Genomic DNA, 19183 nt, shown 5'->3' with positions numbered 1-19183 from the left:
GCCTGCAGCCCTTGTAGCTTCAGGAAGGGGCTGGTCACCCAGAAAGACCCTGAAGGATTAGAGGGTGGGGACCTTCACCCTACTGCAAACTCTGGGGAGACGGGCAGGGCTGAGGGTTGAGGTGAGCACCCATGGCCAGTGAGTTCATCAGCCATACACTTGATGGGCACGTGGGCAGTGAGGTTCTGGGAAGGTTCCTGCAGTGGGGTGCCCAGAGGGCATGGGACCTCCACACCCCTTCCCCTACTTTGTCTTATGCAGCTCTTCTGTATGCTGTGCATAAGCTGGCAATTAGGAGTGAATTCTTCTGACAGTGTCTGTATCCATACTGGAGTGCAGGATTGAGTCGTGGCTTAGACTGCTCCACCTCCCTGCTAACACACATGGAAGAGAGCAGGTGAAGCCTCAGTACTGAATCCCTGCCACCCACACAGGAGATCCAGAGCTCCTAGCTCCTGGCTTTGCCCTGGTCCATTAGCAATGTTACAGATTTTTGCACATCTTAACATGTGCGCAGACACACTCACACCTGCACCCTGTGTGCACACACACTCTTACCTGCATCAGTGTCAGGTGAGACACACGGATCCTGAACCCTGTGTGCACACATACTCTCACCTGCACCCTGTGTGCACACATACTCTCACCTGTATCCTGTGTGCACACACACGCTCACCTGCACCCTTAGTGCACACACACTCTCACCTGCATCAGTGTCAGGTGAGACACATGGACCCTGCACCCTGTGTGTACACACACTCACATCTGCACCCTGTGTGCACACACTCATACCTGCACCCTGTGTGCACACATACTCTCACCTGTATCCTGTGTGCACACACACGCTCACCTGCACCCTTAGTGCACACACACTCTCACCTGCATCTGTGTCAGGTGAGACACATGGACCCTGCACCCTGTGTGCACACACACTCACATCTGTACCCTGTGTGCACACACTCATACCTGCACCCTGTGTGCACACACACTCTCACCTGCACCCTGTGTACACACACTCACACCTGCATCTGTGTCAGGTGAGACACATGGACCCTGCACCCTGTGTGCACACAGACTCACACCTGCATCAGTGTCAGGTGAGACACATGAACCCTGCACCCTGTGGGCACACATACTCTCACCTGCACCCTGTGTGCACACACATTCTCACCTGCATCAGTGTCAGGTGAGACACATGGACCCTGCACCCTGTGTACACAAACACTCACATCTGCATCAGTGTCAGGAGAGACACATGAACCCTGCACCCTGTGGACACACATACTCTCACCTGTATCCTGTGAGCATACACACTCTCACCTGCATCAGTGTCAGGTGAGACACATGAACCCTGTATCCTGTGTGCACACACACTCACACCTGCACCCTGTGCGCACACACACTCTCACCTGCATCAGTGTCAGGTGAGACACATGCACCCTGTATCCTGTGTGCACACACACTCACACCTGCACCCTGTGCACACACACACTCTCACCTGCATCAGTGTCAGGTGAGACACATGCACCCTGCACCCTGTGCACTACTCACCACTTGTTCTGGGGATGCAGCCTGCAGCAACTACAGAGTGGAGAAACCAGCTCAGGAGTTCTGGGATGCTTGCTTCATAAACATTTAATGATATCATCAAATCCCAGATACACAGAATCCAGGCCCTTGGCCCCGCCCTGGTGTCCTCTCTGCTCTCAGTCCCAGGCTGTCCCAGACCCAGCATCGAGGCCTGTCCAGGTGGCCCTCACCTGGCTCCAGAGAGAGATCGGCAGGAGGTGTCTGTGCCAGGCCAGGGGCAGGGCATGCAGCTGTAGAAAGCCTGAAGCAGGAGGGGAGCCTTGGCCCTCACAAAGCTGAGAGGCTGACCAGCATAGCCACGAGGACACTGAGAGTGGAGGGGAGAGCAGGGGAGAGGGCAGGGGTCGGCTGAGGAGGGGTGGGTACAACCTGTATGTGATAGCGAATCCAACGTGAGAAATGGGAGACGCGGGCATACACTCCAGGGTACATGGGCTGGGCACAACCACGACCCCAGCTCACAATTCCAATCTGCAACCAGGTCTCGTTGATTTCACAGACCAGTGGGCCCCCAGAGTCTCCCTGCCAAGGAGGAGGGGGCTTCCTGTGAACCCAGAGTGTGGGGCTCGCCCACTCACATGGTCCCTCCCTGGCGGCAGCACTGCAGAGTGTGAGACCCCAGGACACCCCCACCTGGCCCCACCTTTCACCTCACACACAGTCTTCCAGTTCCAGATGTCTCCAGCACACAGCATGTCCTGCATAATGTAGGACCGGTGCCCGTAGAGCAGCCGGCACATGGCTATCGGGATCAGAGGCAGCCGGGCCTCCTGCAGTTCCTCTGAGGAGTGACCTGTTGGGAGAGGGGACAGGACGAGGGCTATTCCTGGTGCACGGCAGGAGGAGCAACCCACAGGGAGGAGCAGAGACATCAGACGGTGTCCCTCAGCCCATGTGATGTGGTCTCCCTGGCAACACTGTCTCTCGTGAGAGTGCTCTGGACCCACAGTGTGGCTTCTCTCAGAGGAAGCTGGAACCTCCAGCCAGTGGGATGGCAGGGCCTGGCACACCCCACTGTTCCTGTAGGTGGGGGTGGGGGTGGGACGGAAGCCTAGGTCCCCAGGGAAGCGAGAGACCAACTATGCAGGGTACAGGCAGGGGTCACTGCTGGGGCCAGCACTGGGGCACAGCAGGGCTGGAGCAGGAGTGAGTACAGGCTCCCTCTCAGAGTTGAGGCCAAGGCTGAAACAAGGAGACAGGGAGCTCCCCTCCACTGGCTCAGGCCAGGCATCACCTTTGGAGGGCCTGCCCTGTATGCATCACAGCACAGAGCAGTTGCAGACAGAGGCAGAGCACGGCCCTCACGCCAGGTGCAGCGTCACAGCACTCGTCTCTGCAGTGACCCCATCCCTCTGAGCAAAAAAGTGGCTCAGGAACCCTCAAGTTCCCGCAAGAGGAGGAAGGTGGGCCTTAAACATTCCACAATGTCTGGAATTTAACAACAACAACAACAAAAGAAAAAACAGTGGGGGGGACCCCAAAAGAATGCCAGATCCATTGTCAAGTGGTACAACACACACAGAATCAGAGCTGTGCATGAAGGTATCAGAAGAATCTGACAGGGCCTTCAAAATAACTGATATTTCTATGTGAAACGGAATTCTTTAAAGGTGAACAACGTGCTTGAACAAATGAAGAATTTCAGCAGCAAGATGAAAAGTCTAAGAAAATGATTTATAAACACTAGAAATAAAGACACAATATCAGAGCTGACAAATTCCTTTGATGAGGTTATCAAAAGATTGGGTACAGCTAAGAAAAAAGATCAATGAACTTGGAGATAGGTCACAGAAATTATATGAACGGAAACACGGAGAAAGACTGTGGGGGGTAGGGGGCGGTGGAGGGGAGAACCTAGTTGAGACAAAAGCAATCAATGCGGCATTTGTGGAGCTAGTTCCAGGGGAAGAGAAAGTAGAGGCAGAAGAACTACATTATGATGCCATGGCCAAGAAATTTCCAAAATTAAAGACAGCACTCCTAGAAACATCACGATTAAAAAGCTGAACAACAGGGCCAGTGCTGTGGTGTAGGGGGTGAGCCCTCAATGCCGGCATCCCGTGTGGGTGCCAGTTTGAGATCTGGCTGCTCCACTTCCTGTCCAGCTCCCTGCTAATGGCCCAGGTGCTTAGGCCCCTGCACCCACGTGGAGCCTTGGAGGAGGTTCCTGGCTCCTGGCTTTGGATTGGCCAGCTGTTGAGGTCATTTGGGGAGTGAACCAATGGATGGAAGAGCTCTCTCTGTCTCTCCTTCTCTCTCTGTAACTCTGTCTTTCAAATAAATAGATGAATCTTTAAAAACAAAAAAAGCTAAACAACAGAATTGATGAGAAATCTTGAAGGTAGCCAAAATAGGGGAAATATTATATACAGACTGCCAACGATGAGAGTCGTAACCCATTTCTCACTAAAAACTAGGCAAGTCAGAAGAAAACAGCATCCACTAGGAAAGCAGTACCAAAACATAAAAGCTGTCGACCCAGAATTCTCTATCTGGTGAAGCTATCCTTCCAACAGGAGTGTGATGCAACTGCTTCCTGCAAAAAGGATCTGTAACTCCCATTTATTACTGTTAAAAGTACATGCAGGGGCTGGCACTGTGGTGTAGCAGGTAAAGCTGCTGCCTGCAATGCCAGAATCCCATATGGGCTCTGGTTTGAGACCCGGCTGCTCCACTTCTGATCCAGCTCTCTGCTGTGGCCTGGGAAAGCAGCAGAAGATGGCCCAAGTCCTTGGGTCCCTGTACCCGTGTGGGAGACCCAGGAGAAGCTCCTGGCTTCTGGCTTCGGATCAGCACAGCTCCGGCCATTGTGGCCATCTGGGTAGTGAACCTGCAGATGAAAGACCTTGCTCTCTCTCTTACTCTGCCATTCCTTCTCTTAATGTAACTTTTTCAAATACACAAATCTTAAAAAAATGTACATGTAATACAAGTATGGCACCAACACTTTGAAAAAAAATGTAATCCATCAAAATTGGCCTAAGAATAAATTTAAAAATCTAAATGAACCAGTGGCCATAACAGATAGTAAGACAATATTATTCCAACCAACACTTACAAATGGTACCAGCATCAGTGTGCTTTATGGGAAAATCAGATCCAAACTTCAAGGAATAGCTTGTTCCTGTTTTAACAGAAACCATTTTCCAGAGAATACAAATAAACAGGAAAGCATTCAACCCATCCACCCAAAGTCAGCAGCACAAAGACGTCAACAAAAGATGAGGTTAGCCAACAAAGAAAACCTTAGACTCATGTTATTTACAATTGCATGTGGAAAAGTTCCAAACAAAAACTCTCAAGTTCTATCTGTTAAATAAATAATACAAAAAATTCCAAATAAAGCTTTCCTCAGAGTTCAGAGGTATTCCACATTAAATACCTATTCCTGGCATCAATAGATTAAAAGAAAATTATGTGATCCTCCTAGGGGTTGCTATAAATATCTGAATAAATTCAACACTGATCCATATTTTTCTTAAAGTAAGCCAACTATAACAGGTAACTTTCTCAATCTGGTATGATTTATCAACCTAAAAACTCTAGGTCAACCCATAAATATACTGAATTATTAGGAGCACTTTGAATAAAATAAAACCAGAAAAATAGACCTACCATAATTTCTACTGGAGTTTCCAACCATTGCAATAAGAAAAATACGTAAAAGATAAAATAAGGAAAGGAAGTGATGTAACAGTCTTTATTTGAAGAAAATATAATATTTTATCTAAAATTATCAACAAAATCAGTTGAATTTTTTTAAAGATTTATTTTATTTATTTGAAAGACAGAGTTACAGAGAGAGACAGAGAGAGAGGTCCTCCATCAGCTGGTTCATTCCCTAGATGGCCACAACGGCCTGAGCTGTGCTGATCCGAAGCCAGGAGCCTGGAGCCCCTTCTGGGTCTCCCTGCACATGGGTGCAGGGGCCCAAGGACTTGGGCATCTTCCACTGCCTTCCCAGGCCACAGCAGAGAGCTGGATTGGAAGAGTAGCAGCTGGTCTCAAACCGGCACCCATATGGGATGCCTGCACTTCAGGCCAGGGCTTTAACCTGCTGCGCCACTGCGCTGGCCTCAAAATCAGTTGACTATTAAAAATGAGTTTAGTATAGTGGTTGGATACAAGATCAACATGCAAATATCAATAGTTACAACTGATTAGCAAATGAAATTTTTAAAATTGCTTCTCAATATCCAGAGATACTCATCTTTTAAAGTACCCTAGTATAAATCTAGGGGAAAGAAGCACAGGCACTTAAGGAGAAGATCATAGAAAGTAATGCTTTATTTTTTTAATAGGCTAAAGGAGATTTCTTTCTTTTTTTTTTTTTTTGACAGGCAGAGTGGACAGTGAGAGAGAGAGAGACAGAGAGAAAGGTCTTCCTTTTGCCATTGGTTCACCCTCCAATGGCCGCCGCGGCCAGCGCACCGCGCTGATCCGATGGCAGGAGCCAGGAGCCAGGTGCTTTTCCTGGTCTCCCATGGGGTGCAGGGCCCAAGCACCTGGGCCATCCTCCACTGCACTCCCTGGCCACAGCAGAGAGCTGGCCTGGAAGAGGGGCAACCGGGACAGAATCCGGCGCCCCAACTGGGACTAGAACCCGGTGTGCCAGCGCCGCAAGGCGGAGGATTAGCCTAGTGAGCTGTGGCGCCGGCCTTAAAGGAGATTTCTAAGCCTAATTTAAAATCTTAGGAGAATAAGGAGAATGAGGCTTTCGCTCTTGGGATACTGAATGCAAATTTCACACTCAAGTGTGAAGAAGCTGTAACTATTTTCTCTGCATACAACAAAGTCAGTCAAGGATACAACACAAAAAAGGTCCCCAAAGACAACAAACAGATGCTGATCGAAGGGTAGGGATTCCAGAACCCAATAGAGAAACCAATCCCTTCTGCTGTTCTCTATTTAAAAAGTGTACTTGTAATCAAAATGAGTAATTCTACGTGTTTATTGGCTACGGTGAGATGAGTGGATCTGTGTACAGGAGTAGTATAAGCACAACAGGAGCAATGGAATAGGGTAAGCAGCTTTTGCATTTCCCTAAGAACATGCACCAATTCATGGGACTGGGAATTACCAGGCTATTCTTCCTTTCTTTATGAAGTGTGTGGGATGTTCCTGTGAGTGTCCTGGGTTCCTGTGAATGTGATAGTTCCTAGGAGTGTCCTGGGTTCCTCTGATTGTGGTAAATTCCTGTGAGTGTGGTAGTTCCTGTGAGTGTGGTGAGTTCCTGTGAGTGTGGTGAGTTCCTGTGAGTGTGGGGGTTCTGAGAGTGTGGCAGTTCCTGTGAGTGTGGTGAGTTCCTGTGAGTGTGGTGAGTTCCTGTGAGTGTGGCAGTTCCTGTGAGTGTGGTAGTTCCTGTGGTTGTGGTGGGTTCCTGTGAGAGTGGTGGGTTCCTGTGAGTGTGGTGGGTTCCTGTGAGTGTGGTGAGTTCCTATGAATGTGACAGTTCTTGTGAGTGTGGTAGGTTCCTGTGAGTGTGGTGAGTTCCTGTGAGTGTGGTGGGTTTCTGTGAGTGTGGTGGGTTCCTGTGAGTGTGGCAGTTTGTGTGAGTGTGGTAGTTCCTGTGAGTGTGGTGAGTTCCTGTGAGTGTGACGGGTTCCTGTGAGTGTGGTGAGTTCCTGTGAGTGTGGTGAGTTCCTGTGAGTGTGGCAGTTCCTGTGAATGTGGTAGTTCCCGTGGTTGTGGTGAGTTCCTATGAATGTGACAGTTCTTGTGAGTGTGGTAGGTTCCTGTGAGTGTGGTAGTTCCTGTGAGTGTGACGGGTTCCTGTGAGTGTGGTGGGTTCCTGTGAGTGTGGCAGTTTGTGTGAGTGTCGTGAGTTCCTGTGAGTGTGGTAGTTCCTGTGAATGTGGTAGTTCCTGTGAGGGTGGCGGGTTCCTGCGAGTGTGGTGGGTTCCTGCGAGTGTGGTGGGTTCCTGTGAGTGTGGTGTATTCCTGTGTGTCGTGAGTTCCTGTGTGTTGTGAGTTCCTGTGAGTGTGGTAGTTCCTGTGAGTGTGGCAGTTCCTGTGAGTGTGGTAGTTCCTGTGAGTGTGGTGAGTTCCTGTGAGTGTGGCAGTTCCTGTGAGTGTGGTAGTTCCTGTGGTTGTGGTGGGTTCCTGTGAGAGTGGTGGGTTCCTGTGAGTGTGGTGGGTTCCTGTGAGTGTGGTGAGTTCCTATGAATGTGACAGTTCTTGTGAGTGTGGTAGGTTCCTGTGAGTGTGGTGAGTTCCTGTGAGTGTGGTGGGTTTCTGTGAGTGTGGTGGGTTCCTGTGAGTGTGGCAGTTTGTGTGAGTGTGGTAGTTCCTGTGAGTGTGGTGAGTTCCTGTGAGTGTGACGGGTTCCTGTGAGTGTGGTGAGTTCCTGTGAGTGTGGTGAGTTCCTGTGAGTGTGGCAGTTCCTGTGAGTGTGGTAGTTCCCGTGGTTGTGGTGAGTTCCTATGAATGTGACAGTTCTTGTGAGTGTGGTAGGTTCCTGTGAGTGTGGTAGTTCCTGTGAGTGTGACGGGTTCCTGTGAGTGTGGTGGGTTCCTGTGAGTGTGGCAGTTTGTGTGAGTGTCGTGAGTTCCTGTGAGTGTGGTAGTTCCTGTGAGGGTGGCGGGTTCCTGCGAGTGTGGTGGGTTCCTGTGAGTGTGGCAGTTCCTGTGAGTGTGGTGTATTCCTGTGTGTCGTGAGTTCCTGTGTGTTGTGAGTTCCTGTGAGTGTGGTAGTTCCTGTGAGTGTGGCAGTTCCTGTGAGTGTGGTGGGTTCCTGTGAGTGTGGTGGGTTCCTGTGAGTGTGGTAGTTCCTGTGAGTGTGGTGAGTTCCTGTGAGTGTGGTGAGTTCCTATGAATGTGACAGTTCTTATGAGTGTGATGGGTTCCTGTGAGTGTGGCAGTTTGTGTGAGTGTGGTGAGTTCCTGTGAGTGTGGTGAGTTCCTGTGAGTATGGTGGGTTTCTGTGAGTGTGGTGGGTTCCTGTGAGTGTGGCAGTTTGTTTGAGTGTGGTAGTTCCTGTGAGTGTGGTGGGTTCCTGTGAGTGTGGTGGGTTCCTGTGAGGGTGGCGGGTTCCTGTGAGTATGGTGGGTTCCTGTGAGGGTGGCGGGTTCCTGTGAGTGTGGTGGGTTCCTGTGAGTGTGGTAGTTCTTATGAGTGTGGTAGTTCCTGTGAGTGTGGCAGTTTGTGTGAGTGTGGTGAGTTCCTGTGTGTATGGTAGTTCCTGTGAGTGTGGTGGGTTCCAGTGTGTGTGGTGAGTTCCTGTGAGTGTGGTGGGTTCCTGTGAGTGTGGTGGGTTCCTGTGAGTGTGGCAGTTTGTGTGAGTGTCGTGAGTTCCTGTGAGTGTGGTAGTTCCTGTGAGTGTGGTGGGTTCCTGTGAGTGTTGTGAGTTCCTGTGAGTGTGGTGAGTTTCTTTGAGTATGGTGGGTTCCTGTGAGTGTGGCAGTTTGTGTGAGTCTGGTGAGTTCCTGTGAGTGTGGTGAGTTTCTGTGAGTATGGTGGGTTCCTGTGACTGTGGTAGTTCCTATGAGTGTGGTAGTTCCTGTGAGTGTGGTGATTTCCTGTGAGTGTGGTGATTTCCTGTGAGTGTGGCAGTTTGTGTGAGTGTGGTGAGTTCCTGTGAGTATGGTGAGTTCCTGTGAGTGTGGTAGTTCCTGTGAGTGTGGGGAGTTCCTGTGAGTATGGTGAGTTCCTGTGAGTGTGGTGGGTTCCTGTGAGTGTGGTAGTTCCTGTGAGTGTGGGGAGTTCCTGTGAGTGTGGTGGGTTCCTGTGAGTGTGGTAGTTCCTGTGCATGTGGTGAATTCCTGTGAGTGTTGTGAGTTCCTTTGAGTGTGGTGAGTTCCTGTGAGTATGTTGGGTTCCTGTGAGTGTGGCACTTCCTGTGAGTATGGTGGGTTCCTGTGAGTGTGGTAGTTCCTGTGAGTGTGGTGAGTTCCAGCGAGTGTGGTGGGTTCCTGTGAGTGTGGTAGTTCCTGTGAGTGTGGTGAGTTCTGTGCGTGTGGTGGGTTCCTGTGAGTGTGGTAGTTCCTGTGAGTGGGGGGCTTTCCTGTGTTTGTAGTGTGTTTTTGGAGCTGCCCTGCTGCGTGGCATTTTGCCTGTCTTTACCCCTTCCCTGGTGGCACCCTGTCACCTGTCAGGTGTTTTATCTCTCCCTCACGGCTTCCATGACCCCTTCCATGCCCTTGAGGCCTACACCTGCTCTTACCTTGCTGTGAGATCAGGCCCCATCCAGTAGCCCAGCATGCCAGGCCTGTGAGGTTTAGATCGGCAGGCGCCAGGCAGACAGGGAGCACGGCGTCGGAGAATGTGATGCGGGACTTGAGCTGCACCAGCGCCACGTCCCCGCCAATGGGGTGGTACATCTGATAGCTGGGGTGCAGAATCACCTGGTTCACTTCGAACCACTGGGTGTGGTTGCGGGCTGCCTTGAGGTTGGTGAGGCCCACATACAAGTCAAAGGTCTCCAAGCTCTTGTCCCTGCAAGCCGGGGAAGGCACATTGCCTGCGGCCCAGCGCAGAGACCAGCACCACGAAAAGGCAGGCACAGGCCGGGAGGAGTCGCGACCCCAGCCCCTGCCCAGGACTCAGTTCCACAAGGCTGCCCTGTGCGCAGGCGCTGGCCTCTGCCGTGGACCCGCTTCCCAGGCGCGCGAGTCACGCGCTGTGACCGCGGCTCCGGGCCTCACCGGTGGAAGCAGTGTGCCGCCGACAGCACCCAGTACTCATCGACGATGGAGCCGCCGCATACGTGGAAGCCAGCGTAGTGCACGCTCACTTGCCATGGCCACCTGGTCTCGGTGGCCGGCGCGCCGCCCAGCACCTTGCCCGGCACCGCTCGCCGACCGCAGGCTGGGAAGGGGACAGGGCGTGAGGGGAGCGGGCCAGCGGGGCGTCCGCCGCTGCCAGCTCCACCGCGAGCCATGGGATTCCCTCTGCTGCGCCCTGGAGCAGGGGCCTACCGGGGTCACCGCGCGAGGAGTTTCTTGGGCTCTTGGGAGGTCCCCGGACCCATGCCTCAGCTGGGGCTGGGGTCCTCGTCACCAGCAGCAGCAATAGTAGCAGGAAGCCCAGGCCTGAGAAGGGTGCCATGAGGATGGAAGGATGCGCCTGACTTGGACGCGTGAGGGAGCCTGGGCCTTGGGAGCCTGGGCGCAAAGGCGCCCCCAGCAGGCGACTGCACCTAGCCTGAACACTTGGCGCCCCCAGCAGGTGAAAGTTCAGAGGCAGGGGCAGGGAGGGCGCCCCCAGCAGGTGATACACACATGTGGCAGTAGCCACTCAACCCAGACACTGGGGCTTCACCCCGTGCCTCACCCCCACCCTTGGGTTTGTCACCACAGCCCACAGACAAAACTGTGTAGGCCGGTTCTGTGCCAGACTTGATTCTGTAAGTCAGTTACCATGGACAGCTCTGCTGCACAGCTGCCAACCTTTGCACGTTATGAAACATGCCCCTTCTTGCAGGCTTGGGGAGTGAACCAGCAGATGGAAGACCTATCTCTCTCCCCTCCCCCCCTTTGTCTCCATAACTCCACCTTTCAAATAAATAAATAAATCTTTTTTTAAAAAAGTTATAATTTACGTGGGAGGGTAAAGGTCCAAGAGAGTAAGACAGATCAGTTTTCCCTACACAACCCCAAATCTCATTGTGGTGCTATAGTAATTAAAACATTAGTAGTGTTGGGGCCGGTGCTGTGGCACAGTGGGTTAAAGCCCTGGCCTGAAGCGCCGGCATCCCATATGGGCACCGGTTCTAGTCCCGGCTGCTCCTCTTCCAATCCAGCTCTCTGCTATGGCCTGGGAAAGCAGTAGAGGATGGCCCAAGTCCTTGGGCCCCTGCACCTGTGTGGGAGACCCGGAAGAAGTTCCTGGTTCCTGGCTTTGGATCAGCACAGCTCCAGCTGTTGCAGCCATCTGGGGAGTAGGCCAACAGATGGAAGACCTCTCTCTCTCTCTCTGCCTCTCCTCTCTCTGTGTAACTCTTTAAAATAAATAAAATAAATCTTAAAAAAACATTAGTAGTGTATATACAGGGACAAAAAATGGTAATGGAATTGGCCGCCGCCGTGGCTCAATAGGCTAATCCTCCGCCTTGCGGCGCTGGCACACCGCATTCTAGTCCTGGTCAGGGTGCCGGATTCTGTCCCGGTTGCCCCTCTTTCAGGCCAGCTCTCTGCTATGGCCCGTGAGTGCAGTGGAGGATGGCCCAAGTCCTTGGGCCCTGCACCCGCATGGGAGACCAGGGAAAGCACCTGGCTCCTGGCTTCGGATCAGCGCGATGCGCCGGTCGCAGCGGCCATTGGAAGGTGAACCAACAGCAAAGGAAGACCTTTCTCTTTCTCTCACTGTCCACTCTGCCTGTCAAAAATAAATAAATAAATAAATAAATAAATGGTAATGGAATTGTCTTAATTCAGATTGCTATGGCAAAATATCATATAAAAACTCTGTGGCTTATAGACAATAACATTTACATTTTTTTAATTTATTATTTACTTGAAAGGCAGACAGAGAGAAATAGAGTATTCCACTCCTCTGGTTCACTCCCAAAATACTAGCAACAGCTGAGGCTAAGCCTGCAGCCTGGAACTCAATCTGGGTCCTTGGGCAGCAAGGTGGACGGGGTGAGGGAGCTCTTGAGAACAAGAACCCCATTCAGGAGGCTTCCATTCTCAACATAACTGCCTCCAGCCACCCTCACAATGGGGGTGAGGATTCCAGCCCGTGGCTCTGGAGGATGCAGGTGTCAGCCCATTCCAGGAGCACAGCCCACAGTCATGGAACTCCCATATGTGGTGTACACTTGGAAAAGTGGCTATGCACATGAGGAGAAATGAAATAAGAATGGTACCTCACAATTCACACAAAAATAGACAAAAGGAACACTTAACCTTCTGGCATAGTACACTAAGCCTCCACCTGTAATACTGGCATCCAATATGGGTGCCAGTTTGAGACCTGGATGCTCCATTTCTGATCCAGCTCCCTGCTAATGGCCTGGGAAAGCAGCAGCAGATAGTTCAAGTGCTTGGGCCCCTGCATCCATGTAGGAGACCTGGAAGAAGCTCCGCATTGCTGGTTTTGGCCTGGTCCAGCCCTGGCCATTGCAGTCATCTGGGGAGTGAACCAGCAGATGAAGGATTGCGCGCTCTCTCTCCCCTCCTCCTCCCCTCTCTCTGTAACTCTGCCTTTCAAACAAATAAAAACAAATCTTTAAAAAAAAAAAACCTTTAGATTAAAAGTTGGAAAGGTTTCCAACAATTGCAAACAAGGTAATAAGGGCTAGCCCTTCCGGTGAAGGCAACTAGACTCCATGATAAAACATGAAATCACCCCCAGAGAAGCAGGAAATACCCAAACCGTGATGCTGGGTCACCAGAATAAGACCCAACCAGGAGACTCAAGCATTCAGGCTGCTGCTGCCCTTTCAGAAAGGGCAGCACAGGGACTCTGTGTCATTTTTGGCAGCCGTTTTGGGTTAGGGAAGCGATGGGTGTGGACCATGGTGCACCACACCTGCTTTGGGCTGAAAACAAGAAGGGATGCACCCTCGGAATATGGGTGAATCAGACGCAGAACAGCCCAGCTTTGAATCATCTGGGTGACTCAAACCCTGAACTCAGAAAATCTCAAGTTCTCAAGCCCTGAACTCGGTGCAGAGTAACCCAGATTGCTAGTGCCTGCCTGTGCCTGGCAAAAGAAACAAAAGTCCTCTCAGGGCAGTGGTGGCATCCCCTGAAGCATTACATTACTTTCATGAGTAAAACGTAAATACCTCTCCAGCACATAAGCAGAGATAACCAGAAACATGAGGTAGCACACCGTGACTGAGAGCCAGCAGAAAAAAACAAACCGGAAGAAACCCAGATAGTTGAGCTATCAGCCAGAAACTGTAAAACGAATGTGCTTATTGTGCTCAAGAGGATAAAACTGTGCTTGTAAATATTTATAGCAACAACTGGAAACTATAAATGTGGCAGAGTCTTTCAAAAAACTGAAATAGAATTTTTTGACATGAAAAACACAAAAAACAAAATTCAGAACTCACAGGCTTCGACAACAGTTTAGATTCAGATGAAGATAGAATCCATGAACTAGATAGAACATAAGGTTCAGAAGAAACTACCCGAAATGTGGGGAGGAGGAACCCTAGGAAGGACACGAATATTCTTTAAAACTATATAAATATACATATAAATATATATAGGAGGAAGGACATGAATATTCTTTAAAACTATATATGTATATATATATATATATATGCATTTAAAAAAATAAAAAGTTCCTGGGGATGGTGACTGCAGCACCGGTATCCCTTATGGGCACCAAGTTCAAGTTCTGGCTGCTCCACTTCCAATCCAGCTCCCTGCTAATGGCCTGAGAAAGCAGTGGAGGATGACCCAAGTGCTTGGGCCCCTGCACCTACATGAGAGACCAGGAGGAAACTCCTGGTTCCTGGCTCTGGCCTGACCCAGCGCAAGCTGTTGAGGACATCCGGGGAGTGATTCAGTGGAGGGAAGCCTCAGGTCTCTCTCTCTTTGTAACTTTCAAAATAAACAAATAAATCTTAAAAATAAAAGACTTCCTAATTTTGTTTTGACTTTGTTTTGAATAAAACTAACAAACAAAAAAATAACGTGTATTTCTAGCCAAGAGGTAGTAAATGGGATCAGATGGACCTTCAATCTGAAACAATAATAATAATAATAAAACTTTTAAAACTGTTTTTCAAGATCCTGTACATCAGGCAATGGTGGCTGTGGTCCCTGAGACACAGGATAGCGCCGAGCCTCTGCCCAGCCTCAGAAATGGGAATCCAGACAGGGCTGGTGAAGAGAGATCAGGCCGCATTCTCAGGGCAGAGACCGGCGAAGGGAGCAGCGAGGAGAAAGAGCCCTGGAGAGCCGAGAGCGCCCCCTGCAGCTGCTCGGCCGCGCACCGATCCGGGCGAGCCTCTGACTGGAAGTCACAGGGCAATGCTGTTACTAACACTCTCCTGAATAACCAACAACTCAAAAAAGGCATCACAAGGAAGTTTAGCAAATACTTTAAGATAAATGATTGGGAAAACACAACACATGGAAGGGAAGTGTCCGAGCAGGTCTTGGAGGGAAACTCACAGCTTTAAATGCCTAGGAAAGTCCTCAGATCAGTAACTTTAGTAACAGGAATACCTTCAGTAATAGCCATAATCACATGCAGGACATAAACAAAACAGCAGAGAAAATCAACGAACCCACAGGTTCATTCTCTGAAAGGATCAATAAAGTTAACAAAGCTCCAGCTAGACTGATATCTAAAAACACTCAAGTTATTAAATCAGGAATGATTTACATTAAAAAGGAGAGAGAGAGAGAGAGAGAGAGAGAGAGAGAGAGAGAGAGAGAGAGAGACTGACTTAAAAGAGAATACTACAAAGCCGGCGCCACGGCTCACTAGGCTAATCCTCCGCCTTGCGGCACCGGCACACCAGGTTCTAGTCCTGGTTGGGGCGCCGGATTCTGTCCCGGTTGCCCCTCTTCCAGGCCAGCTCTCTGCTGTGGCCAGGGAGTGCAGTGGAGGATGGCCCAAGTACTTGGGCCTTGCACCCCATGGGAGACCAGGATAAGTACCTGGCTCCTGCCTTCGGATCAGCGCGGTGCACCGGCCGCAGCGCGCCAGCCGCGGCGGCCGTTGGAGGGTGAACCAACAGCAAAGGAAGACCTTTCTCTCTGTCTCTCTCTCTCACTGTCCACTCTGCCTGTCAAAAAAAAAAAAAAAAAAAAAAAAAAAAAAAAAAAAAAGAGAGAGAGAGAAAGAATACTACAAGCCACTCCATGCCAGCAAGTGAGATAGCAAATTCCTAGAAAAACACAAACTACCTAAGCTGACCCACATAGAAATAAGACCGATGAGTAGAACTATTGCATGAGTGAAACAGAAATTCTGGGACTTTGTGCAACTAACTCCTTGATTTCCACGATATCGAAACCAACTAATGGGATCACAAGGAAAGGAAATTACAGGCCAGTAACTTATGATACAGACACACAAATCCTCAACAAAATACTGACAAAGAAAATCCAGCAATGTATGAAAAAGATTATGCATTGTGCACAGGTGGGATTTACCCTGGGAATGCAAGGCTGGGTTAACATTTAAAAGTCAATTAGAGGGTAATGCCACCACCTGTATCACTGGCATTCCATATGGGCACCAGTTCAAGTACTGGCTGCTCCACTTCCGATCCAGCTCCCTGCCATGGCCTGGGAAAGCAGTAGAAGATGGCTCAAGTCCTTGGGCTCCTACACCTGCGTGGGAAGACCCGGAGGAAGCTCCTGGCTTTGGATCGGCACAGCTCTGGCTGTTGTGGCTAACTGGTGAGTGAACCAGCGGATGGAAAACCTCTCTCTCTCTGTCTCTTCTCTCTCTGTGTAACTCTTTCAATAAATAAATAAAAATCTTTAAAAAAAAGTCAATTAATGTAACAAACCCATATTACTAGATTGAGAACAAAATCCACAAGATCATATTATTAGATGCAGAAAAGCCAACTCTTTCAGGATAAAATAACAAACTAGAACTAGAAGGGAGCTTCCTTAACTGGATAAAGGACAGCCAAAGGCCCACAACCAGCATCACGCTTAGTGGTGAGACTGGAGCTTCCTCCACGAGATGAGGAGCAGGACAAGGACGGCTGTTCTCACTGCTTTTGCTCAGTGCTGTACTGGAGTTTCCAGGCAAGAAAATGAAGCAAGAAAAAAGACAAAATCATCCAGTTGGAAAGCAAGAGGCAAAATGATCTCCATTTGCAGACAGCACGATCTTGTACATGAAAACCCTCACAAGTCCACTAAAAACTGTAGGATACAGAATCAATATATGGAAATTAATCTATCTCTGTACACTAGCAACAAAAATGAAGTAAAACAATTCCATTTAGAGTAGCATCAAAAGAATAAAAACGTTTCAGAGTAAATTAAAATAAATGCAAATCTGTACACTGGAAACTACATGGATCAGAGATTTGTTAAGTGGCCTTCCTTCCCCATGTATCTACTGAGTCAATGAAATCCCTACCAAATTACCAGATGTTTTTCTTTTCTGCTTTTTCTGTAGAAATCAACAAATGGATTCTAAAACTTGTATGAAAATCCCAGGATCTCAGAATTGTCCAATCTTGAAAAAGAACAAGTTGGGAGACTCAGCTGTAGAATCACACACAGCGTGGTGCTGACACAGGGGTGAAGACAGAGGTCAGTGGACTCCAACTGGGAATCCAGAAATAAACCAGCATTCACAGATAAGACAATTCAACGGGAAAGGGAGTATCATTTCAACAAATGGCCTAGTCACCTGAAAAAGAAGCAGCTCCGGATCCTGGCTCCAGTCTGGCCCTGCTCTGGCTGGTGAGGCCATTTGGGGAGTGGACCAGTGGATGGAGGACCTTTCTGTCTTTCTCCGTGTAACCCTGCCTTTCAAAAAAAAAAAAAAAAAAAAACCTTTAAAATTTTTTTTATTTATTTGACAGGTAGAGTTATAGACAGTGAGAGAGAAAGAGACAGAGAGAAAGGTCTTCCTTCTGTTAGTTCACTCCCCAAATGGCTGCTACAGCCGGCACTGCACTGATCCGAAGCCAGGAGCCATGTGCTTCTTCTTGGTCTCCCATGCAGGTGCAGGGGCCCAAGCACTTGGGCCATCCTCCACTGCCCTCCCTGGGCTATAGCAGAGAGCTGGACTGGAAGAGGAGCAACCAGGACTAGAACCCGGTGCCCATATGGGATGCCAGCACTGCAGGTGGAGGATTAACCAAGTAAGCCATGGCGCCGGGCCCCCAAAAAACCCTTTTTAAAAAAACAAGAATTGCTGGGCCACATGCAACACTGTGTTTAATGTTGAGGAAGCCTCTCAATAAGTTTGCACAGTGGCTGCAGATGCCACAGTCCCACCAGCAAAGCACAGGTCTCCAAGTTTTCGGTATCCTGGCCCCACTTGCTATTCTTTTTTGTTCTGGTTTCTGGTGGCCATCACAACGCTATGAAGTGATATCTCCCTGAAGTTTTGATTTTCATTTTGCTATGACTGGCGGTATTCAGTATCTTTTCATGTGCTTTTGGGTCATTTTATATCTTCCTGAGAGAAAGGTCAGTTCAAGTTCTTTGCCCATTTTTGAATCAGGCTGTTCAATTTCCATTGTTGTTGAGTCATAGGAATTCTTCCTATATTGTGACACTGATCACTGGTGTCCTTTCATGTACACGAGTGCTTAGTGTTGATGAACTCTGGCAAATGATCTGGAATCCTTGGAAACTTGCCCTGCCTCACCTTGCAAGCTCACTCAGAACCCCACTCACTTGTGTTATCTGGCCTGCCCTCTCTCTGGCTCACAGCTGGGCCTGACACAAGCCCGCTCCAGGTAAGACGGGAATCTGCTTCAGGGCCCACCTTGGGTTGCTTCCCACACGAACAGCTCGTGCTGTCCTCAGCCAAGGGTCCTTCTTGCCCACACCTGGGCTGTGCTGTCCTGCAGGGACCCTTGGCAGAAGTCCCCCCTCACACACACACACACAGCCATGGTGCAAGCTGGGTCTCTTCCCAGCCAGCTTGGAGCTTAGTCCTGCCCCTGAAACTCCACCCAACTCTGCACTTCCTCCAGTGCTTGGGCTCAGGGATTCCTCGGAGCACACACAGTCCCCCTTGTGTCCAGAGCACTATGAGGGCTGGGCTCATCTTCAAGGCAGAGCACGAGCTCTCTGATGGTCAGGACCCAGGTTCCATATCCTCAGGTGCTGTGCAAGAACACTCCTGCCCTTGGCCCCCATATCCCATTTCCTCACAGCTTTCCTTGCCATAATCCCACCCAGCAGGGCAAGCCTTATCCAGAAGGGTTGGGTAAACTGTTAGCGGATAGGTACCTGTAAGGATAAGTCCATTGATGTCTCCATTTTGACAATGGCCACATCACTTCCAGACTATTCTAGAAAATTTCGTGCAAGCAAGATGCACTCCACCTTGAGGGTCAGGGTGGGAGTGTGCATGTTTTTTCGAGGAGGTGGGGTGGGGTGGCTGCACACCAGAGCAAAGGCAGGATCAGGCCAAACCCAGGCCTACCTGGGAAGAAGCCACTGACCGGCCAGGCCCAGGTGGCAGGCAGTTGTGGGGCCTGCAGTTGTGTAGCTGACAGACTACCTGTCATGGGCATGTGGGCCTGTGGGGAGCAACTCGGACTATACTGTTACTGGAATTAAGACTTATTCTATACATCTGCTCTCCCACAATATGGCGCTGGGAGAGGAGAAAACAGCTTCTACACAGCTGCCTCCAGTTCAACCAATAAACTGTAGGACCTGCTCCTGATTGGAGGAGAGCAGCGTACTCGGCGTGTGGACAGCCGAGTTGGGATTGGTGGAAGAGGACTATAAAGGAGGAGAGAGACAACATGCACCAGGAACATCTAAAGGGAACATCTAAGAGGAACACCTGTGCAGCCCCCGAGAGAGCCGGCCAGCGGTGTGCCGCTTCCCTGCGGAAGTGGGGAATGTGGCAGGGGGAACCGCCCTTCCACGGAGGTGGAAGGGTCGGTAGCCAACCCGGGAAGAACCAGCAGCAAACCCGGGGAGGGCCGAGCAGACGAAAGAACAGCGCAGGGTCCTGTGTCG

At 50.0% G+C, this 19183-nt stretch overlaps 1 protein-coding gene across 2 annotated transcripts; it reads right to left on the bottom strand.

Annotated features, from left to right (window-relative positions):
- Nucleotides 1-1617: 1617 nt before the first annotated feature.
- Nucleotides 1618-10774, bottom strand: PRSS38 (serine protease 38). 2 transcript variants are annotated; one of them, XM_089334665.1, is made up of 5 exons: nucleotides 10505-10774; nucleotides 10232-10394; nucleotides 9751-10022; nucleotides 2234-2383; nucleotides 1618-2112 (listed from the first exon to the last, which is right to left on the bottom strand). In XM_089334665.1, exons 1-5 carry the CDS (start codon nucleotides 10632-10634, stop codon nucleotides 2084-2086), a joined length of 744 nt encoding a protein of 247 aa, XP_089190791.1. In that variant the 5' UTR covers nucleotides 10635-10774; the 3' UTR covers nucleotides 1618-2083. The 2 variants fall into 2 exon arrangements, with proteins under 2 accessions (XP_089190791.1, XP_008251000.4); XM_008252778.5 differs by having other exon boundaries at nucleotides 2241-2383; nucleotides 10505-10759.
- Between the last annotated feature and the right edge of the window lie 8409 nt (nucleotides 10775-19183).

The sequence above is a fragment of the Oryctolagus cuniculus genome, chromosome 6 (genome assembly GCF_051225735.1).
Source record: "Oryctolagus cuniculus isolate XC-2025 breed Fujian yellow rabbit chromosome 6, ASM5122573v1, whole genome shotgun sequence".
NCBI lineage: Eukaryota > Metazoa > Chordata > Mammalia > Lagomorpha > Leporidae > Oryctolagus > Oryctolagus cuniculus.
This window is presented reverse-complemented; position numbering and strand designations above follow the sequence as displayed.

Coding starts and splice junctions, on each gene's coding strand:
- PRSS38 (XM_008252778.5), bottom strand. CDS start 10,634: ATGGCACCCTTCTCAGGCCTGGGCTTCCTGCTACTATTGCTGCTGCTG. Junction 10,395..10,504: donor CTCCTCGCGCGGTGACCCCG/GTAGGCCCCTGC, acceptor TCCCCTTCCCAG/CCTGCGGTCGGCGAGCGGTG. Junction 10,023..10,231: donor GCGGCACACTGCTTCCACCG/GTGAGGCCCGGA, acceptor CCCGGCTTGCAG/GGACAAGAGCTTGGAGACCT.